Source organism: Caretta caretta, chromosome 8 (genome assembly GCF_965140235.1).
Source record: "Caretta caretta isolate rCarCar2 chromosome 8, rCarCar1.hap1, whole genome shotgun sequence".
Lineage (NCBI taxonomy): Eukaryota > Metazoa > Chordata > Testudines > Cheloniidae > Caretta > Caretta caretta.
In genome coordinates, this window is record NC_134213.1 from 95133358 (window position 1) to 95157325 (window position 23968).

Consider the following 23968-nt stretch of genomic DNA (forward strand, 5'->3'; position numbering starts at 1 on the left):
CGCAGACCGGCAGCCAGTGGCTCGGTCCACGGACCAACACTTTGAGTAGCACTGGTCTAGGGAGTAGGATGCCAGGAAGGGACTTGCCTTTACATAGGGCTTCCAGTTCTTCAAGGGAGAAATTGATTAATACAAGGCTTATGTACCACTTAGGCCTTGTCTACACTACAGGGGAAATTCGATATAAGCTACACTATTTGAGTTAGGTGAATAGCCTAATTCAAATTGACATAGCTTAGACCTACTTACCACGGGGTCCACATTATGCAGTGTTGACAGGAGACGCTCTCCCGTCGACTCCCCCTACCCTTCTCGATCCAGTGGAGTACAGGAGTCGACAGGAGAGCAATCTGCGGTTGATTTAGCAGTTCTTCACTAGATTTAGCGGGTCTTCACTGATGCATCGATCGCTGCTCGTCAATTCCCCCAATAAGTGTAGACAAGCTCTCAGTGGACTTACAGGGCTTAAATGGGACTTACGTGATGCACAGGTCTTAAACTAGCCCTCTGAACGAGGGTTAAGTTCAGCACAAAGATATAATCAAGAATAATGACAAGTTCTAGACCGTTATGTAGTCTGGCGTAGATTACTTTCCCTATAGAGTCTTAGCACACAAGTGCTAAAAACAAATTAAACAAAAAATATTGAAAAAATATGTCCCTGAAGGGGCAATCTGTCTCTGTGGAGCTCATATCCAAGGCTAAGTTGCAAGGATTTACAGCATGTAAAGATTAGGTTAATCAGAAATAGATATACATACATCACGGGGACGAATATTCATTGTCACACAGGGGTAGAGTAAATCTCAAATAACCTAGTCTTAAAAATAGAACTTTACACACTTAAATAATTATATGCAATCCTCCCGCTGTGCAAACTAACAGCAAAGGCCAAATTCTGCAGAAGTCTTTATTCAATGGAAGTTTCCACAGTTGTGTTTCTTGGCTCCTGAATACTGCAGTGGGAAATCAGTCCTTAAGCCTTGTAGTAAGCCCTGATTTTAGGGGAGATGCTGCAGCTGCAAACTTGAGTACATTCTTTAAAAATACAGGTTAGAGAGAAATGTGTTGATGCTGTTTGTCTCCTATTGAGCACATTGGGACTGACTTTGCTCTCACTTACACTGATGTAAACTGGGAGTAATTCTACTGAGGTTAGTTGAATCACATCAGATTAAAAATGGTGTGAGAGAACTCGGAATTAGACCCATTCCTTATGATTGAACAGCCTGTGCCACAAAGTGTTCTGCGTGTATGAAGGCAAAATTATAACAAAGTTAAATCTATAGGAAGCTCCTTGCATATCATAGCAATAATGCCTTTGGCATTACCATTTATATTGCAGCTGACAACTTGAAACCCTTTAACGCCATTTTTTGGCCATAATTTTATAAATGGTGAGGATCCTGCAAAGACTTACACATGCTTAACTTGACATCGAGTGGGTGGAATTCTGGCTCAACGGATGTTAATAGGAGTTTTTGACACAGACTTCAAAGAGGCCAGAATTTCAACATGTTAGTCATCCCATAGTTACTCACAGCATGCAAACGTAAGTACCTGTATACGTTTTTGCAGGATTGGTTAATATTTTGCTTTTAGCTTCATATAGTTAATTACCATTACATAACATACTTCCCAGGCCTATATTAGAACACATGGCAAAAACTAGTATCTTCCATTCCTCTCTGTCATTTGCTGCTACTTCTATCTCTTCTATGGCACAGAGATGGCCTGTTCTCCCCCCGTTTCTAAGAGGTCTTCTTCAGATTTCTCTTGACTGCCCTTGTTTCCTTACACCAGTACCTTCATGTGGGAATCTGTGTGTTGGTAGCTGGAGTACGTGCCCCAGATATGTCCAGTGCATCCTTCTGATTCTGGTGGCAATGAATGAGCTGATAGTTGGCGATTTCTCAGAACTCTTCATTGTAACAAAGTCTTTCCGGCCAATGCCCAGAATCTTTCGCAGACATTTATTTTCAAAACTATCTACTTCTCTGTCTAAAATTTTTGGTAAATATCCAGCTCTCGCACTCGCAGCTGTACTTTAGCACTGAGATTACGTTTGAACTGAAAATTCTCAGTTTTGTCCTGATTCTACATATCTTTAATTGCCATACGTTTAGTAAATGCTGTGGGTGCCTTTCCTATCGTTGATGTCACTTATTTTACTATCTTCCATAGCAATCAACTTTATTTAAGTCTTTAAAATAAATCTATACTTAATCAGTACAGATCTAAGGAGTTCTCTGTATGAAAAGAGATCCAAAATTTAATCTAAAACCGGGGAAAACCAATGAAACCATTGACATATTTTAAGAGATTAAGATCACTACATTTTTAAAAAGCTGATTTATTTCTACTTGAGAATTTGCTTAATGCACTCTAATACGTATTTTCTAAAGTATGCCATAATCAGCTGTTTCTATCTAACAGCGTTGGATTACATACAGTTACAAAACTGTTAATGTTTCTTATACTACATTAAAAAGGTGGGGCACAGGTGGGGTTTTCGTTTGTTTTGGTTTTGATTTTTTTTTTTTTTTTTAGATTACACTGAAAACTTGTTTACAATAAACACAAAGATACAGTGACATTCGTAATCAGGGAGGCCACAGAATAATATTCTGAAGCACAAGACAGGGAGTAAAAACCCTGCCATTAACTTATTAACAGCATATCATTTTAAAGGCTTTAAGCAGATCACTAGAAGCTCACTGCAGTGTGTGAGTGCGGACAGGAGCAGAGCATGAAAATGACAGAGCAGTAAGGCTGTTACCATTCTGGGTGAAGGAGGTCATTATTATTAGCGAAGAGATAAACACTGCCAGAGATTCTTTCCTCAATAAGAGTGTCCCAAAAATAAAACACTTGGCCACCCTTGAAAATAAAAGCCCCGTTTTGCATGAACTGCAATATGCTACAGTTTGTATTGTACATGCAAGTCAGGGATTTAACTATGGGCTGAGGTAAACAGGGTCATTCTCACTGTGCAGTATGTAGAAAATACCAGTCATCAGTATTAGGATGCACCTTTGCATCTCCTGGGATTCTGGAAATTACAGCTTCCCAAGGTTTCAGAGTAGCAGCCGTGTTAGTCTGTATCCACAGAAAGAAAAGGAGTACTTGTGGCACCATAGAGACTAACAAATTTATTTGAGCATAAGCTTTCATGAGCTACAGCTCCTACAGCACCCTATGCCATGCTGCTAATGGACGGCTCTGTAGCCCAGAATTTCTAGAAAACGCTATGCTAAAGCAACCCCCCTTCTACATCTGTGAGGGGGACAGTGTATGGCCACTTATGGTGACCCTGCCCTGGGAGAATTCTCCCCAGGCCCTTTGTGGCATAGTTCTGGAAGGAAGTCGGTCTCTCTTCCAGCCAGGGTTAATGTAACATGTACATGGAGTACAGGTTAATAGTGTAATGAGAAGAGGGAGAGGAGAGAAAGGGGGCCGGAATGGAGCACATCAGATCAATACCTATAGACCTTGCATCAGGGATGAATAAGCCCACAGGACATATGATTTGGTAGGACAATAGAAACCCCACATTTAAGGCCTACAAATCACACACCTCAACAGTGTGATGCATAATAAATAATACTTTGCCTGTGCCCACAGAAGCACCTTCTATTGGAGAATCTCAAACCATTTTCCGAAATTAAAGAATGATACCATGCCCCATCTCTTGTGGTCAGTAAGAATGAAATAACTGCTTTGGGTGGGGAAACTGAGGCACAACACAGTTAAGTAGCTTGGTCACAGTCATGCACAAGTGACACAGCCAGGAACAAAACCCAGATCTCATCCCTAGGTTCAGCACCATCCTTTATATACAAATGACATATTATATTCTACTATGTATTTACATCACTCCCATCCTCACTCATAAGGATAGAGCAGGCCTGAAAGACTGTATTTAAAGAAATAATGTTACTGAGTAGCTTATCTTCTTTCCATCCCTGAAAAACAACACGCATCTTTGCAGGGTTTTTTTTTTTTTAAGTTCAAACACATCAATAATTAAAAATAACAGTCTGCTTTGTAATCCATCTTTTGCTTACAGTAAGCATCAAAGATACAGAGCTATTATTGTTTCACTCCCCAGTGACTTGTTAAGTCTACACGCATGTCTTGAGAGACAAAAGAGTGACTATAAATTGCCTTTTAAACACAGCAGGTTTCCAATGTAGCTGTTTCCAGCCAGAGGAATCTTTCCATACTGGAGTAAACACACTTTTCCACCCCGTTTAGTAGGTTGTTGTGCCTAGCCTTCATTTCATCTTTAGTTGTTAGCTTGTGTTCTGTTCTTTCTAATGATTTTATCTTAAGCTACTGGGTCTAGTTAGGAGTCTGTGTTCCTCTACATAGTGGGGCATAACTGGCTAGGGGGCAGTACTGCTGAAAAGGATCTGAGGATTACAGTAGATCACGACTTGAATATGAGTCAACAATGTGATGCAGTTGCTAAAAAGGGTTGTATCATTCTGGGTGGTATTAACAGGAATGTCATATGTAAGACATGGCAGGTAATTATCCCACTCTAGCTGGCACTGGTGAGGAGGCCTCAGGTGGAGTACCATGTCAATCCTGGGCACCACTCCTTAGGAAAGATGTGGACAAACTGGAGACCGGCCAGAGGCGAGCAACCAAAACGATAAAAGGTTTAGAAACCTGATCTCTGAGGAAAGGTTATAAAACCTGGGCATGTTTTGTCTTGAGAAAAGAAGAATGAGGGTGCCCCTGATAACAGCTGTTAAGAGCTGTTATAAAGAGGATAGTGATCAATTGTCAGAGGCTGTTAAAAAGAGGACAGTTCTCCCTATCCACTGGAGTTAGTCAAGTATTAATCTGCTTAATCTGCAGCAATGGAGATTTATGGTAGATATTAGGAAAAAGTTTCTAACTATAAGGGTAGTTAAGCTCTGGAATAGGTTCTAAAGGAGGTTGTGGAACCCCATCACTGGAGATTTTTAAGAAGCACCTGTCAGGGATAGTCTAAGTTTACTTGGTCCTGCCTCAGCGCAGGGGGCTGGACTTGATGACTTCTTGAGGTCCCTCCAGCCTTACATTTCTAGATTCCATGTAGCGGAAGGTGTGAAACTTGTTGCTCGCAGTACATGAACAATTTTTCATACACTAATATTAGAAATAGGTTTTAGAAATGTAGATCCTGCAATTAATTTCCCCCAGGTTCTTGTGTGAGGGGGGATATTGGTTCCTGTCCTTTGCTCACACACAGCCCAAAACAAAAGGTTCTCTCCTCCTCTGATTCTGATGGAGGGGGGATAATACGAGCATATCTTGGAAGGGGTGATGTGATATGGAAGGAGCAGCAGCTCCAATGTACACTCCCTTGAGAACTGCAGAAATCCCCCTGCACCATCACGTATGTGGGGCTCCACGAACAAGGGAAGAGTGAGAAGCAGATGGTATTGTAGCACATTCTCTTTTGGTACCTGGTGGTTGTCTGCTGGGAAACCTCCATGAAGTAATGTTGCTGGAACTCGCCTCTGTACCTCCCCTCCCTGTTAGGCATGAGGTGAGCAGTAGTGGGGTGGGCTATTCAGCCAGTGGCAGCAAACCTTCATAGTAGCATTGGCTGCCATTGGAAATGGGGTGACCTTACTATGTGCGTGGAGGGGAAGACAATCATTAGGCCTGGGGGGGTAGTGCTACTTTGACCCACAGATCCTTGGGGTTGGCAGGATGTACCCCTCCATGGGGTCACAAAGCCCTCCCTTTGGGGGGAAAGGTGTGGGCACACTCCACAAAGGAGAGACTCAGAGATTTTTGATGTAGTTTTTCCTCCTAAAGAGAGGGGCCCAGAGAGCCCAAAAATGCTAACACTCCTGGATTATCAGCATCACCACCATTTTTCAGAGCACTTCTCCCTTTACTTTATTATGCCCGTTCAGGGCCTGATGCAAAGCCTATTCGAGTCAATAGATGTCTTCTCCTGACTGCAGTGGCCTGACACAAGCCCCGTAGAGCTTTCAGCTCTTGACATTTGCCATGAGCCATTGGGAAGAGAGGGGGAATTTCTCAGAAAGTTAATACAAACAAAACCAAATAATTTGCTCACTCGATTCCCTAGACGAGAAAGGTGGGAGGGCTGTGTTTGAAATTGGCTTTAGTCACTTTCCTGTTAGTGACGAGTATTCCGGCCAATTTCTGCAACCACAAACAGAAGTGACACTGGGACTATCAAGGCCTGGGCTAGTGTAGGTTAGTCTGGTGGTGGAAATGACCAGGATAATGAGAGAAAAAGCAGCAGCCATCCAGTTCTTACAAGACAATGACTGCACGGGCTAGTCATCAGCGCTGACTGCAGCCTCAGAGAAGCCAAGTCAAAAGAAAATTAATAGTGTTACTCTTCTTAAGTACCTACTTCTGCTATTGAACACTGCATTATTGTCAGCGTATGGCAAACATGCATCTCAAGCGGTTAGCAAGGCGCGCATGGAAGAGATGTAAACAAATCTATTTCAAAAAATGGCCCTTTCTGATTTAGCTATTTTGAGCAAAAAATAGTTGTGAAAAGAAACAATATTTCTCTTGCGATAAGTTGCACCAGTCATGAAAGTTGAATGAACGCTGAAGTCCCCAAATGTCCTAGCTCTCCACAGAAACTCTGTATGAACTTTACTTCATAGGCACCTGGGTTTCTCTGATGCAGTAAAAGTCAAAGCACTTACTGCTTCTGCAAGTACTACCACGGGAACACAAGAGCTGATGGGACAGTGAGAGAACTCATTTCCTTCTATTAACTTCCCCTCTCCTGCCCCTACCTCCACCCCCCATTAAAAAGAAAAACAATAAAACATGTAACTAACACAGCTGCCCAATTCTTCATCATAATCATTTGCGTGTGTGTTATATCACCATCCCCTACTTGTGGCTAATTTGTCTTCTAGATTGTCAGGCACAGGGTTTGACTCTGATCTGTTTGCACAGTGCCCAGGACAATGGGGCAGTGATCTTGGCTGGGGCTCTTGGGCGCTGCCATAATATATTTACTGCTATTATTAATCACTATAATTTTGCCTACACCTAACGAAACCCTGTGACCTGTAATCTCACTGTTGTCTTTGACACTTCTCACAACTCCTTTTAGCCACTCAACCCATCCCATCCTGGATCTCTTGCTGGATCCTATTACCTGTTCCTCTTTTAACCAAAATCCAGTCCCTGCTTAAAACCATCCATCATCTTCAAGAAATCACTTCTTTTTTTCCTCCTTGATAATCCCCACACTTTTCCCCCCTCTTAATTATTGTGTGGTACCTTATGTTTTCTTATCTTTGTTCTTGCCTCCCAAAAGCATACTCTTCAGTGACTTCCCTAATGCACTGTGCAAAGTGCGAGTGCCAGATCACTAGGGTTATTAAAAACAAATCAGCCTGAAAAATGGTTGTAAAATGACTACATATCTCATATTCTTAATGAATAGGAAATAATTATGCAAAATATATATATGCTTGAATCAATAGCTCATAATATATCTAATTTCCTTCATGTTTCTTGTTAGAACATAATGATTACAGGCTACTTTAGTGCCCATTAAATCAAAATTGCTATAATTTAGCACACAAAGAGCACACCTAGTTTAATCTCAGTTTGGATACCATAAATCCACTTTGCATATACCGAACTCCCACTAGAAAAGGGGATGGTGGTTTCGGCAAAATACTGAGAAAAATTATACGTATAAGGCACTACTCCATGAAAAGAACTGTTCTTAAATCCCAATAGTTTCCATTGATTTACACGTCTTTTGGAACCTGCTGGCTGTGTATGAAAGTCAGGATTGTGTACAGTAATGGTTTAACGATTTAAATGGCCCCCTTTTGCCAGGCTTTGAGTGAAGAGGAACATTTTTTTTTCTTAGCGAGCAGATGAATTGTGTATTTTTCTTTGGCACTGTTACCTGAGAAAAGTCAAACTTCAACTTAACGTTGGAATTAATAGGGGGAAAAAGAAGGTGCATGTACTTTTATTCACAAGTCTTTCAGAGCGCTGAGGGAAAGCTTGTATCTGACTTGAAAGGGCAAGGTGAATTCTGACTGATCACCAATCAGCCTTTGCTGTAGGAATCCCTATGAATAAATCAACCCTGACTCCCCCATCCCTTCTGCTACAGTTCTGAACCCAAAGCCCCTGTCTAGGGATAGGGAGATGAAATCATCTTTGGCTCTTGCTCCTATTCCCCAACATGACACCTGCTACTTCTTCTACAGTGGTGACACAGCTGGAACTCAAGGATGATCTATATCACACAACAGGGGCAAAGATGCTAAGACAGGTCCCTTCAGTCACCATTTCGGTCCCAATCTCCTCCATACTGAGGAACGAACGTTTGAACACTCTCTATTCTTACCCACAGGCAAAGGAGGAATGTAAAGGTCAGGGTTAGAAATGGCTGCATGTGGTTATTGAAGAGCAGGGGTTGAATCTCCCTGAAACTTCCTGCCCACACCCAATTACCCTCTTCTCTCCAGGATTACCCTGCGTCCCCACTCTCCACCAGCCCCACAGGCAGCAGGGACACTCCAGCTTTAGGAAGGACAGACGCCAGGTGAAGAGGGAAGCATTCAGTTCTTCAAGTTGACACCCACTAGGACTAGGGTGACCAGAGAGCAAGTGTGAAAAATTGGGAGGGGGTGGGAGTAACAGGCACTTATATAAGAAAAAGCCCCGAATATTGGGACTGTCCCTGTGAAATCAGGAGATTTGGTCACCCTAACAGCCACGCTCTTTTGTGTGGTGAACAACAGAGAGGGTATCATTCAGCTATAATCACCGCCCTGCTTCACAAGCCAATTCTCTGCAGCATGCCTGGCTGCCTCAGCCTGCTACCTATGTGGCTTGACATTGTGCTGCTGCCTGAACATGCCCATGGCAAATATTTCCAGCCTCGGTTGCCAGGTCTGATTCCCTGCACAGGAATCCCAGTCACTGTGGTCTCTGGCTATAGTAACCGACCACAAGAAAGCCTGTCCCCTGCTGTGGCTATGGCGAGGGTACCGGGCATGCACAGAGGAAGTGGATTCCAGACGCTGCCCGCCTGGCCTGGTTTATGATGGGTAGAGAAAGGCTGCACAGCGGAGGGAGGGAAGGAGTACAGGCACTGGAGTGGTGAGGGTGACACAGGGAAGAGGGACTCACCTAGTACATGCCTACAGATTGCACAGGCCTCACCTGGTGCACTGGACATAGGAAAGGGGCATACATGAGGGGAGAGAGCATAGGCGAGAGGAGAGGGAGTGGACAGGACTTCACCCAGTGCATCCATGAGAGGGAGGGTGCAGGCCAGTGGAGGGAACTGGAGGGATGAACGGTGCATGCACTGGTGGCAAGAGGGGTACTGCACTGTGCTTGTGCCGGGGCAGGAAATGGGGGGTGGCGCGCACTGGGGCAAGGGGATGGGGCTGCACGGCTGGTGCCCTGGGGGAAGGGAGCCAGGGGCTGCATGGAGCATGCACAGAGGACTGCCCGGTGCGTGCCCTGGGGAAGGGAGTGAGGGGGCTGCCCCGTGTGTGCCTGGGGGAAAAGAGCCGGGGACTGCCCGGCGCTTGCCCTGGGGGGAAGGGAGCCGGCGGCTGCCCGGTGTGTGCCCTGGGGGACGGGAGCCGGGGGCTGCCCGTGCGTGCCCTGCGGGGATGGGAGCGAGAGGGCTGCCTGGTGCGTGACCTGGGGAAGGGAGCAAGGGGGCTGCCTGGTGTGTGCCCTGGGGGGATGGGAGCGAGGGGGCTGCCCGGTGCGTGCCCTGGGGGGAAGAGAGTGAGGGGGCTGCTCGGTGCGTGCCCTGGGGGGAAGGGAGCCGGGGGCTCCCCGGTGCGTGCCCTGGGGGGAAGGGAGCCGGGGGCTCCCCGGTGCGTGCCCTGGGGGGAAGGGAGCCGGGGGCTCCCCGGTGTGTGCCCTGGGGGGAAGGGAGCTGGGGGCTGCCCGGTGCGTGCCCTGGGGAAGGGAGCCGGGGGCTGCCGGTGCGGGCCGTGCTGGGGGGCCGCGGGGGCTGCCCGGTGCGTGCCCTGGGGAAGGGAGACGGGGGCTGCCGGTGCGGGCCGTGCTGGGGGGCCGCGGGGGCTGCCCGGTGCGTGCCCTGGGGAAGGGAGACGGGGGCTGCCGGTGCGGGCCGTGCTGGGGGGGCCGCGGGGGCTGCCCGGTGCGTGCCCTGGGGGGAAGGGAGCCGGGGGCTGCCGGTGCGTGCCCTGGGGGGAAGGGAGCCGGGGGCTGCCCGGTGCGTGCCCTGGGGGGAAGGGAGCCGGGGGCTGCCCGGTGCGTGCCCTGGGGGGAAGGGAGCCGGGGGCTGCCGGTGCGGGCCGTGCTGGGGGGGCCGCGGGGGCTGCCCGGTGCGTGCCCTGGGGAAGGGAGCCGGGGGTTGCCCGGTGCGGGCCGTGCTGGGGGGGCCGCGGGGGCTGCCCGGTGCGTGCCCTGGGGAAGGGAGCCGGGGGCTGCCGGTGCGGGCCGTGCTGGGGGGACGCGGGGGCTGCCCGGTGCGTGCCCTGGGGAAGGGAGCCGGGGGCTGCCCGGTGCGTGCCCTGGGGAAGGGAGCCGGGCGTTGCCCGGTGCGGGCCGTGCTGGGGGGACGCGGGGGCTGCCCGGTGCGTGCCCTGGGGGGAAGGGAGCCGGGGGCTGCCCGGTGCGTGCCCTGGGGGGAAGAGAGCCGGGGGCTGCCCGGTGCGTGCCCTGGGGGGAAGAGAGCCGGGGGCTGCCCGGTGCGTGCCCTGGGGAAGGGAGCCGGGGGCTGCCGGTGCGGGCCGTGCTGGGGGGGCCGCGGGGGCTGCCCGGTGCGTGCCCTGGGGGGAAGGGAGCCGGGGGCTGCCCGGTGCGTGCCCTGGGGGAAGGGAGCCGGGGGCTACCCGGTGTGTGCCCTGGGGGAAGGGAGCCGGGGGCTACCCGGTGCATGCCCTGGGGGGAAGAGAGCCGGGGGCTGCCCGGTGCGTGCCCTGGGGAAGGGAGCCGGGGGCTGCCGGTGCGGGCCGTGCTGGGGGGGCCGCGGGGGCTGCCCGGTGCGTGCCCTGGGGAAGGGAGCCGGGGGCTGCCCGGTGCGGGCCGTGCTGGGGGGGTGTGGGGGCTGCCCGGTGCGGGCCCTGGGGGAAGGGAGCCGGGGGCTACCCGGTGCGGGCCGTGCTGGGGGGACGTGGGGGCTGCCCGCTGCGTGCCCTGGGGGGAAGGGAGCCGGGGGCTGCCCGGTGCGTGCCCTGGGGAAGGGAGCCGGGGGCTGCCCGGTGCGGGCCGTGCTGGGGGGACGTGGGGGCTGCCCGGTGTGTGCCCTGGGGGGAAGGGAGCCGGGGGCTGCCGGTGCGGGCCGTGCTGGGGGGCTGCGGGGGCTGCCCGGTGCGTGCCCTGGGGAAGGGAGACGGGGGCTGCCGGTGCGGGCCGTGCTGGGGGGGCCGCGGGGGCTGCCCGGTGCGTGCCCTGGGGGGAAGGGAGCCGGGGGCTGCCGGTGCGTGCCCTGGGGGGAAGGGAGCCGGGGGCTGCCCGGTGCGTGCCCTGGGGGGAAGGGAGCCGGGGGCTGCCCGGTGCGTGCCCTGGGGGGAAGGGAGCCGGGGGCTGCCCGGTGCGTGCCCTGGGGGGAAGGGAGCCGGGGGCTGCCCGGTGCGTGCCCTGGGGAAGGGAGCCGGGGGCTGCCGGTGCGGGCCGTGCTGGGGGGACGCGGGGGCTGCCCGGTGCGTGCCCTGGGGAAGGGAGCCGGGGGCTGCCCGGTGCGTGCCCTGGGGAAGGGAGCCGGGGGTTGCCCGGTGCGGGCCGTGCTGGGGGGACGCGGGGGCTGCCCGGTGCGTGCCCTGGGGGGAAGGGAGCCGGGGGCTGCCCGGTGCGTGCCCTGGGGGGAAGGGAGCCGGGGGCTGCCGGTGCGGGCCGTGCTGGGGGGGCCGCGGGGCTGCCCAGTGCGTGCCCTGGGGAAGGGAGCCGGGGGTTGCCCGGTGCGGGCCGTGCTGGGGGGACGCGGGGGCTGCCCGGTGCGTGCCCTGGGGAAGGGAGCCGGGGGCTGCCCGGTGCGGGCCGTGCTGGGGGGACGCGGGGGCTGCCCGGTGCGTGCCCTGGGGAAGGGAGCCGGGGGCTGCCGGTGCGGGCCGTGCTGGGGGGGCCGCGGGGGCTGCCCGGTGCGTGCCCTGGGGAAGGGAGCCGGGGGTTGCCCGGTGCGGGCCGTGCTGGGGGGGCCGCGGGGGCTGCCCGGTGCGTGCCCTGGGGAAGGGAGCCGGGGGCTGCCCGGTGCGTGCCCTGGGGGGAAGGGAGCCGGGGGCTGCCCGGTGCGTGCCCTGGGGGGAAGGGAGCCGGGGGCTGCCGGTGCGGGCCGTGCTGGGGGGACGCGGGGGCTGCCCGGTGCGTGCCCTGGGGAAGGGAGCCGGGGGTTGCCCGGTGCGGGCCGTGCTGGGGGGGCCGCGGGGGCTGCCCGGTGCGTGCCCTGGGGAAGGGAGCCGGGGGCTGCCCGGTGCGGGCCGTGCTGGGGGGACGCGGGGGCTGCCCGGTGCGTGCCCTGGGGGGAAGGGAGCCGGGGGCTGCCCGGTGCGTGCCCTGGGGGGAAGGGAGCCGGGGGTTGCCCGGTGCGGGCCGTGCTGGGGGGGCCGCGGGGGCTCGCCTCTGCCCAGCCCGTGGAGCAGAAGCCAGGGCTGCTCCCAGCCCGGCGCCGGGCGATCCCGTTTCCCCGGCGCCCCCTGCCCGGGCGGCGGCCGCCGCGCCCAGCCCCGATACTCAGCTCTTGACTTTGCCGAAGGTGCCGACGCCGAGGGTGTCCCCCAGCACGTAGTGCCCGATCTTCACCCGCCCGTCGTGCTTCTGCCTCTCAGCCATCTTCGCTGCGCGCTGCCGGAGGGACCACAATGCAGCAGGGCCGGGCGGGGGGGGCGCGGGCAGAGGGGCGGCCCGGGGCAGGGCGATGCCAGCCCGGGCGTGGGGGGTGGCACGGGGGAGGGGGCCGGGTGGCGTGGTGCCAGGCTGGGGGGATGGGAATAGCGCAAGGGCTGGCCGGGAGGGAGGCAGGGTGCATGCAGAGGGGGAGGAGGGGTAAATGCCACGCTGAAGAGTGGGCGCAAAGCTGGGGGGCGGCGGGGGGGGGGGGGGGCTAGGAATAGCAGAATGTCAGGGAGGGAGGGAGGCTGCAGGGTGCGAGCCCAGGGGGAGGAGGGGTGGGTGCCAGGCTGAGGGGTGGGTGCCAGGCTTGGGGGCAGGGATAGGAATGTCTGAGTGTCAGGCTAGCAGGGTGCGAGCCCAGGAGGAGGAGGGGTGGGTGCCAGGCTGAGGGGTGGGTGCCAGGCTTGGGGGCAGGGATAGGAATGTCTGAGTGTCAGGCTAGCAGGGTGCATGCACAGGGGGAGGAGGGGTGGGTGCCAGGCTGAGGGGTGGGTGCCAGGCTTGGGGGCAGGTATAGGAATGTCTGAGTGTCAGGCTAGCAGGGTGCGAGCCCAGGAGGAGGAGGGGTGGGTGCCAGGCTGAGGGGTGGGTGCCAGGCTTGGGGGCAGGGATAGGAATGTCTGAGTGTCAGGCTAGCAGGGTGCGTGCCCAGGGGGAGGAGGGGTGGGTGCCAGGCTGAGGGGTGGGTGCCAGGCTTGGGGTCAGGTATAGGAATGTCTGAGTGTCAGGCTAGCAGGGTGCATGCACAGGGGGAGGAGGGGTGGGTGCCAGGCTGAGGGGTGGGTGCGAGGCTTGGGGGCAGGGATAGGAATGTCTGAGTGTCAGGCTAGCAGGGTGCGTGCCCAGGGGGAGGAGGGGTGGGTGCCAGGCTGAGGGGTGGGTGCCAGGCTTGGGGGCAGGGATAGGAATGTCTGAGTGTCAGGCTAGCAGGGTGCGTGCCCAGGGGGAGGAGGGGTGGGTGCCAGGCTGAGGGGTGGGTTCCAGGCTTGGGGGCAGGGATAGGAATGTCTGAGTGTCAGGCTAGCAGGGTGCATGCCCAGGGGGAGGAGCGGGGAGTGCCACGCTGAGGGGTGGCTGCCAGGCTTGGGAAGGGGAGAGGGATGGCACAGTGTCAGGGGTGGGAGGGAGGCAGAGTGCACAGCGTCAGTATTGGGGAATGTCAAGGGGAGCATGGTGTCCCTAACCTCTGTGTGCCAGGCGCTGGGAATGGGCGAGGGGGTGGATCACTTGTTGGGTACCTGTTCTGTTCATTCCCGCTGGGGCACCTGGCATTGGCCGCTGTCAGGAGACAGGATACGGGGCTCGATGGACCTGTGGTCTGACCCAGTATGGCCTGGTACTGTGCTAGGCGGGTGGGAAATAGATGTGAGACTGGGAGCCGAGGCAGCACATTCCAGGACAGAGTAGGGGAGAGGACAGAGGAAGGGTTCCATGTGAACAGCAGTTGAACATGGGTCAGTCGGTCCGAAGAGATAGGCGAGCGCCGTTCCGAAGGGAACCCGGGCGCAGTGGGGTCCGCCCGGCCGCAGCACAGGGACAGGCAAGGAACGGGGACATCGTCGGGTCAAGTTGGAAGGGGGGATTCAAGCTGGGGAGGAAGGGGTAGCACTGTGAAATGGAGGGTGGAAACGTGCCAAGATGATGGGGAAGGGAGTGGGGCAGTGCTAAGCTGGGGGGAGACTGGGGGAGGTGGACGAAGGGGTGGTCGCACAGTGTCAGGCCAGGAGAAGGGCATGGGGCTAGGCCACTGGGGGTGAGGATAGGTGTCCGGTGGCGGCATCATGGTGCCAGGCTGGGGGAAGAAAGGGACGCAGAGTGGAAGAGGAAGACTGCATGATGCCAAGCTGGGGGTGGGTGGGAAGAGTGGTGCCAGGTGACGACAGTGGGATACGGGTGCTGGGGCTGCAGGGCTAGGATAAGGCATTGAGCCGGGGGGCGGGGGAGGTGGTACCAAGCCACAAAGGTTTGATGCCAGTCTGTGGAGGGAAGGCGAGCCTGGACTGCCCAGGACTGGAGGTGTGGGGGAGGGGCTGGGGGGGATATGCTGGGAGGGGAGGAGCAGTGTGTATTTCGGCAAACTACTTGCTTTGTTACCAATTGCCTAGTCTTAAACTTGTAGTTTGGTGCCAGTGTTTGATAACCAGTAGTACCCATTTGTCCAAGCCTTAGACACAGTTTAATGGCCTGGATGCAGGAGCATTCCTGTCAGATGGACAGTCTATTAGTATGACAGAATAAAGATGATGCACAGGAAGGAAAAATGATTAATAATGAGAAATCAGTGCAGCAGCTAAAGCTGCCTTCCTTGCCCATTGATTCATGTCGCTTCCTTCTTCAAACCGGTGCCCCATCCACTAGCGCAACAAATGTTACTATCCTGTCACCACATTCAAACCTGTGTCCCTTCCTCTTTGTCAAGCTTCATGTTGCCTCTCCCCATTCCCAAACATGCTTCCTGGTTTATCAGTTTCTCATGGAATCACATCCAGTCTTCTTCCACACAGCCTGCACTCGGCCCTGGCCACAACTAAGTCTCTTTTGAAGACCCTCTTCTACTTGCCCTGTATAAAAAAGCCATATGTGTTCTGCCCTTTCCCCTAATCTCTGTCAGTCCCGAGGCCGTGAGCACCTTGGGGCAGGGACTGTCCCATCATGAGTGGCTGGAAAGCGCCTCTCATCTAGTGAGTGCCACCATAAACAAACCAGTAATAAAAATGATAAACATTAGTGAGTCTTTTCCATTTCAACACTGAAGCAATCAGAGATAATCATGTCATATAATAATAGCTAACATAGCTGTTTCAAGTAGACTATTTTTACTCATTCTTGTTAGAATTGCTCTCAAAAACTAGACAGATAATTTTAAACTCTCCATTTATGACCCAGACTAACCACCTGAAGGCTATGCTTATTTATTGCTAATTAGCCTTTTCCCTACTAGTGACTTCCCCTTTCTTACTCGTTTAAAAAAATAAAAATAAAAACTTTTTTAAAAAACCCTCGCGTTGCAGAGTAAAAGAGTTGGCAACCAGGCTGTATAGGCTCTTTAGATGAACAAGACTAATGTCTTCCTTTCCTTCTGAATCCTTTGGCACCTCCTGTAGCAGCATCACCCTCAGGTTGGTTCAAGACCAGGGGTGGGCAAACTTTTTGGCCTGAGGGCCACATCTGGGTATGGAAATTGTATGGTGGGCCATAAATGCTCACAAAAGTGGGGGTTGGGGTGCGGGAGGGAGGTGAGGGCCCCGACTGGGGGTGTGGGCTCTGGGGTGGTGCCAGAAATGAGGAGTTCAGGGTGCAGGAGGGGGCTCCGGGTTGGGGCAGGGGCCTCCAGCTGAGAGCGGGCTCTGGGGTGGGTGCCATTCATGGTGTACAGTGACAGTACTTCATTTACTGTTGTTATTGCTGTACAAATACATCCATAAACATGTTAGTCTCCCTTTTCCCTGGGCCCATGGAAGTCCATGATGTGGGAGCACAAAGCATCCCTGGGTTCTGTGGCCTGGAGGCATCCTGCTCCAGCTGTGGTGGGACATTTTCTGGCTGAGTGTACTGAGTCTGCCACCTATTACTGTCAGAGGTCCATTCAGCGGCAAATGGCTCCTCTTTGGTTTCACAAAGATTGGGAAGAGCACAGCTAGCCATAATAATGCGGACGTCATGGATGCCACTGGAATCCAAACAGGTCTGTAAGCAGCACCAGCGGGTTTTCAGTCTGCCAAATGGAAATTCAATGACTATTCTATGCCTACGGAGAGTGTAATAAATCCTTCTTTTGCCAGGGTCTCTGAGATCAGGATACAGTTTCATAAGCTAAGCAAAAAGGAGGTAGGTGGGTTCCCCTAGAATAATAGTGGGGACTGATACTCTATTTATGACAATGTCATTTGGTGGGAATAGTGTCTTGGCATGACAATGAAGGTAGACTCCCGATCAGCAGAAAACTCCGGCATCAGGAACTGTTCCAATACAGCCCACGTTGGCATCCACAGGTCAGTGATTATGGGCCACAAGGGCCTGCGTAACAATAGAGTAGTATCTTTTGCAGTTTATGAACTCATGTGCTCCTTGAGGGAGGCAAACTATGAACATGAGTCCCATCAATGGCCTTGGCATGGTCTAGAAAACCCATTCTCAAAACCAGCAATTACTTCAGGGCTATTGGTTATGCCTACTGTCTTTGAGTAACTCACACGCCTGCTTGCCTCAGAAACTTCTGCCCCCGCTTTTCCCACAGTTGACTTTCCAACACCAAACTGGTTAGCAACTGACCTGTAGTAGTCTGGGGTAGCCAGCTTCCAGGTGGTTATAGCAACCTGTTTCTGGACTAGGAAGGCCAGCCTCATTGATGTGTCATGATGCTGGAGGTTGGGGCAAGCTGCTCACAAAGCTCCAGAAATGTGGTATTCTTTTTCATGCGAAAGTTCTGGAACAACGGCTTGTCATCCCAGGCCTACAAGATGATGGGATTCCATCACTCTGTGCTTGTGGCTACTGCAGAAGTGCCAGGCTTTGTGAGGGGCGTCCGCGGCTACACCGAGAGTCATGCGCAGCATCAGCCAGTTCAAGTCTGCCATGTCTGTAGCGTCCTCCTCCTCCTCCAGGTGTAGGCCAAAAAATGCCACTGAAATGTCCACCAGTGTCTCCTGGATGGTCTGCCCATTTTCTGAAATAGGAACAAAAGTCCAAGCTATTCCAAATTCTTCCAATGGTGACTCCTCTATGTTCCTGACTCCGGCCGCCAGGAGTTGCATTTTCCTCCCTGCTTTCCACACAGGCACAGTTTCATTAGGGGTTTGACTGACAATGGACTTCAGGATTTGGCCAATCATGCATACAGTAAGTCAAGCCTTGTTTGAGCTTACTGCATTTTCTTCATTCAGAAGCCAGGAATGCAGAATAAGCCCACAGCTTTATGCATCCCACTTCATTGGTTTTTCTCCACTATATTTTCTTTGCTCCCTGCCCTGTGTTTAGCTTATATAATTTATGTTCTCATGGTTAAGGCACTAGACTGGGACTCAGGTGATCTCACTTCAGTTTGCAGCTCTGCCACAGAGTTCCTGTACAATCTTGGGAAAGTTACTTAATCTCTGTGTGTCCCGGTTCCCCATCTGTACAAATTGATAATAATCCTCCCTTTCTCCCACCCTTTGCCTGTCTGTTTAGACTGTAAGTTCTTTGGGGCAAGGAGTACCTGTTACTTTATGTACAGCACCTTGTACAGTGGGGCTCCAAGCTTGACTGGGACTGCTATTGTAATATAAGAAAATAAAATGATCATAATACATTTTAAAAATCTTGTACTAATTACTTTTATGCCCTTTTTTTAGAATCATTTGCTCTAACATACTTTAATATATTGGCAGACTGCTAGGATAATGGGTTATTCGCATCCTTGTTAGCTTTGTTATGGCTCCTGTGGTCTGTAATTGGTCTGGGCAGTCTCCAGTTTTGCCCTAACATCCATGTGATACTGTTGTGTGTGTGTGTGTGTGTGTGTTTAATAAGCACATTGAAGTCTCCCTCTTTTTGGGTCTTGTCCCTTTGAGAAGCATTCTCTTCTCTCCTCTCCCCCCTGCCCCACCCAATCCCAGTGGCAAACTACAAAAGGCTTAATTTTAGTGAATGGTGTGGGGAGAGGGGAAAGGATTTATGAATTGGATAAATGCATTCCTGATGTGGAAAAGGCACATTCCACATTTTTTCTCTGTGCTCAATAAATGTGCCATTTTTGTGGCAAATCGCCAAAGGTTTCATGAATAGGGTACTTACTTTCTCCATCTGCTAGGAACCTTTCTCAAATGTGAATTAAAATTAAAGCACTGCTCGAACAGTTTAAGCACACAGAGATTTGCTGTTTTGGGGCTCTAATCTGGCGTTTTGTGTCAGAAGTCTTAGTTTGAGTGACTTCTTTAAAATATTATTACATGGGGGGAAAAAAACCAAACAAACCCTGAAGATGTATTACATGATTTGAAATATTCTTCTCACTAGAGTCTGTATTGCTACTGACTCAAAATAATCATGTTCCTACATTTGGTTGAGAAGATAAGCATTCATTTAGATCCCTGGTTGATTGTCTTACAGCTGTTATTATTATTAAGTACGTAGATGCGGCATGCACCATGGGTAGTAAATTTCAACTGTCGCTTTCCCTGAGTTGCATTTTGACTGCTGAATTCTCTTTTCCAAACTGAAAATGTTTTCAGTGGTAGGTATTAAACATTCAAAACATACCAGCTGTTTCCACACTGTGGGCCAATGATAAAACCCATGCAGAAATGTCTGCGAATAGGAGCTCCCTTTTCTCATTGGGCCCCATTCACTGTCTTAAAGAGGATAGTTTCATCTTGCGTGAATCAGTCTAGTAAATAAGAGGAAACTATTTTATTATTCAGGCAAATATAGGGCTCTTTATAAGGTTAATGGCTATTGACTTATTCCTATGTTTGGTTACTTTAGGGCCTATTATTGACTTCAGGAGTCAAGTGGGAGTCAATGAGACCCTTAAAGTACCACACTGGGGGACTGCATTCTGGGGTAACTTGCAATGGAAAATAGAGATTTTCACTTCTGCATCATTGGTTCGAATCCAGACCTGGCTGGTAGTAACCAAAAGTTATACTCTGTTGGCTGTTTGTTGACTTGCATGAAATGATTTTGGTGGTCACTGTGACCCTGAGAGTTCCTTTATATCAGCTGGCAAAAGGTACACCGAACACACTATTGTCAGAATATCTAGCCAGTGTCTTGTAAGGTATCATGTAAAACTGGTGACACGCTGGTCATGAATATCATTGTGTGATGTATGTATGGGCTGGAAATATGTTCTTAACCTATGTTTTGGAGGCAGTTGATAAACAACCCTGTCCAAGAATATGGATTTGTCTGGCTGTAAGGCTGGATTACAAGCAAAGAACAATGAAAGTACATTTACATATAATGTGAACAAAGTCATTAAGACAATGAAAAAAGCAAGTTGACCAGTGGATGAGGAAGACAGCACGGCATCTGCACACCCATGGGGAAGAAGAACTCGGTCTGGGGTGTACACGTCAAAAGAATGCTGGTTTACTGGACTATGAAAAGAAGAGGAAAGAACCCCTTAGTTGTCCAACACTTAAGGGACCAAGGGGAAAGCGCCCTCTGTGGCTATGAAGGGTGGATCCTCCTGTCTGAGAGGCTGGAGACACTGCAAATTTGGTGGGAGTGAGAAGGCTAATCAGGCCAAGATTGTAGCTTGCTAAAGTTATTTAGCCATTAGAAAGCATGTTATTTTTGTTTTATTTGTAACCAGACCTGGCTGTTTTTCTTCCGCTTAGTATCATTTAAATCGGTGTTTTTTATTAATAGACTTATTTTCAGTTTTACTGTAAACCACCTCAGTGCTGTTATATGCATCCTCAGCCCTGTTGCTTGGTGTGTTTTCTGTCTCTTTGGAGACAACAGACTTGGTTAATTGCTGTGAGAGTCCAGGGAGAGGGACTGAATGCTGCAGAGAGGTAGATGCGTCTGGGGAACTCAGGAACTGGGGTTCACTGAATGTTACCTGCAAGGCAAGGTTTAGACTGGCAGAGTATCGAGGAGTTTGCTGGTTAGGCAGACAGATTGGTACGGCAGGGAGCTGTCACACAGTTTAAGCTCCAGCAGAACTCTCTTGCTGAGGCTGAGAGGTTATATAGTGGCTTACGGTTCTGGGATCCCTGAAGAGAGCAATCTAAGTTGGGGAGGCTAGATGAATGTGTAGTAACTCCTCACTTAACGTTGTAGTTATGTTCCTGAAAAATGCAACTTTAAGCGAAACAATGTTAAGTGAATCCAGTTTCCCCATAAGAATTAATGTAAATAGGGGGGTTAGGTTTCAGGGAAATTTTTTTCACCAGACAAAAGACATTATATACATATACAATATAAATTTTAAATAATTTAAAACAAACAATGTAATACTGTACTCACCAATGATGATTGTGAAGCTTGGTTGAGGCAGGGGTTTAGTGGGGTTGGGGTACATGGGCTTGCCCGCTCTGCCCACCTGGCACTCCTGCTAGGGAGTGGGGTTGGGGCATGTGGGCTTGCCCCGTTCCACCAGCTCAGCGCTTCTGCCGGGGAGTGGGGGTCAGTAACTTATCTTCTAATGCTTAGTACATCTCTGGCCTCTCCCACCTATGCATCTCAAAGCACTGTGCAAATTTTAATTCCAAAAGACACCTGTCAAGCAGGTATTATCATTTACTGACAGAAAACTAAGATGCAAATCACATACAATCTGGGGCATTCCTCCTCACTTCTGGACCTCTGATTTGCCCACTCAACCATGCTTCCTTTGTCCACTCACCATCATATTTTAAAAGCAAACCCAAATCAGGTCAGGCATATTAAAAATTCTTTCTCTTGTATGTAGGTAAAATTGTTTGTGATAATTTTAGCTGTGTGCATGAGTGCTGTGGAATTCCAGACTCCTTAATGGCTGTGCAATGATTGCAATGATACTGCTATATTATACTAGAGATATTATTTTACATGTGCTTTTTAGTATGTTTATGCATCACCATAATTTTGCAATATCAGCCAATACACATTTGAAGTCAATGGGTTTTCCACTGCCTTCAATGTATGTTGGATCAGGGTCTTTCTGAATAATGCAGGAAATAGGCATTTTTAAGATTATTAAACTATACTAATTCACACTCATGGTGTTATACCAATAAAATAAAAACCAGCAGGATCTTATTAAAGGGGAAAAGGCAAAATGCCACATTTATTGTGAATATAGAAAGAATCATAGTAAGCAGTTAGTTATAGCTATAACATTCCATTCCATTTCATATTTATTCACACATTCATTCATACACACACACACACACTCACAGGTTCTGCAAGGTTGTTATCATAGTTACCAGCCTTAGAGTTGCTCATGCCAAGCCACTGGCCGGGACATGAGGAGGAAGCAGGGCCTTGTCAGATGCTCATCTGGTGCTCCTGGAAGTTGGTTTGCAGAATCAGACCCCAAAGTTCTCACTTTCCAGAGTCCATTTTTATAGGAATTTCTTCCTGTGCCAGTCTATGGGAATTGCTTCATCATGCTGTTGCTGAATAACTCAGCAGATGGCACATTCCTGATGGCTCCTTGCTGCCAGATGTTATCTTGTTCTTTGGTTCTCCCATTCTTCAGGCTGTTGGGTGGATTCCAGTCTGCCCTCCGGGGGTCCTCTGGTTATTTCCACTTGACGCCTTCTTCAGCCGATGGACACTGGATTCTTAGGCTGGCACCTCCCTGATCATTCAGTTATTATCCACACCAAGCATCCATCCACATACATCCTGTGTCTCTATTTTAATCACAATTGTTAACAAAGCGAGATGAATACAACAAAAGGGCGGGGAGTCTCTGGGTGCTGTTTCTGTTGTTACAGAGTATTGCTTTGAGTCTCTCTCTGTGTGAGTAGTTGTTGTTACAAAGAATTGCTTTGAGAACAGACTCTGTCTTAGAATGTACTAACACAATTAGCAGCTTGCAAGTTTCACACATAGAGGGAGAGAAACAGTACCAAAAACCAAGAGACCTCTTAATTAGTAATACCCTGGAATTTAAACGATGGGGAATCAAACTCATTTGTGATTTTAATACAGAACTTCTTTAATATGATCCAACAATGGGATAGAAACCTTCCTTCTTCAGCAGAGAGATTGGCTTATTCTAGTGCATATTGGATAGGGTGACCAAATAGCAAGTGTGAAAAATCGGGATGGGGGTGGTGGGTAATAGGTGCTTATATAAGAAAAAGCCCCAAATATCAGGACTGTCCCTATAACACTGGGACATCTGGTCACCCTAAAACTGGATATTTGTCATGTAAATGAAAAATCTTTTCAGAGCTGATTTTTCAGACCGTTTTTCTCTGTCCTTAGGAGATCGACTAATCTGTTTTCATCATGTTTGTAAATCTGGCATATTATAAACAATTCCTCTCTCGGTTAAGATTGTAGTGCCCTCCCCTCCTTAGAATGCTCTCAGGAGTAATTTTAAGAAACCAAGAAGCAGCAACAATAGCCTCTGGAGATATGTTCATAAATAGAAACTAGAATGTTTTCACAGAGTTTGCTGAATCAGGAAGAAAAGAGAAAAATGTTTTGGATACACAGATTTATTTGAATTCCCTTGAACTTTTGTAGTGAGCCCTTTCCCCCCCCCCCGCCCCCCGTAGAAACAAACACAGCCCCACAACCATACAGCTGGAAGCTTAGATCATTCAAGGTCAAATCTTGGTCCCAGTGAAGTCCACAGCAAATGGGCTTCAATGAGACCAGGTTTGGGCCTCCACTGAGGTGACTGCTGATCAGTAGGGCTGAATTGGCGCTTGCAGTAAATAGGCAACAACAAATGCCATATTGCATCTTTTAAGTCAGTGTGTGTAATGTCTGCTTATTAAGATTGTCTCAGAGATGCATGTTATGCAAAGCAGATTATAATATGCTCACTTCTTTCTGTATGTGGGCGAAGGGGAAGATCGTTTGGATGATTTTTCCAGACAGAAATGACTAATCAAGCAATAGTGAAAACAAAAGGCTTCGGGCCAATGAATTTGGCCCTCATTTTTTTAGGTAAGTGGGTAGTAGACTTGGCCAATGATTAGTTGAAAAGACATTTAACCCTCTTTAATAAATTGAACCCTCTTTATAATAAAATATTGGCCTTCAATGGAGAACTGTCATTAGAAAGAATGTAGGCAAAAAATCCAAAGGAATGCTCATCTGCAGAATGATTTCCAGCATGTCGTGTAACCCAGTGCAGTAACTGTATGAAGGTTATACTAGGGTGATCATTTATTTTTATGGGAAGGAACTATTATGTGTTCCAGCTCATAGGGAAACCCTTTAGGCAATGCATTGCTCCTATTAATATTGTTATTTATTTATTAGTTGTATTAGCATAGTGCCTAGGGGCCCTAGTCATGGACCAGGACCACGTTGTGCTGGGCACTGTACAACCCAGAACAAAAAAAGGGGGTCCTGCCCTAAGATCCCTCTAAGCTGCGCGGCTGCGCAACGGCCTATAAAGCCCCGTGCAGGGGCTCATGGCTGTGCATGGGAGATGCCTCTCCCCCAG

The 23968-nt window shown here is 50.5% G+C and overlaps 1 protein-coding gene across 2 annotated transcripts in view; it reads right to left on the reverse strand.

Annotated features, from left to right (window-relative positions):
- PRKAA2 (protein kinase AMP-activated catalytic subunit alpha 2) overlaps nucleotides 1-12848 on the reverse strand; it is a 36188-nt gene extending 23340 nt beyond the window's left edge. For both annotated transcript variants that reach the window (XM_048861162.2, XM_048861163.2), the window contains exon 1: nucleotides 12705-12848. In XM_048861162.2, the coding sequence (XP_048717119.2) occupies nucleotides 12705-12798 (94 nt within the window). In that variant the 5' untranslated portion in view covers nucleotides 12799-12848. The remainder of the gene's footprint in view (nucleotides 1-12704) is intronic.
- Nucleotides 12849-23968: the final 11120 nt, after the last annotated feature.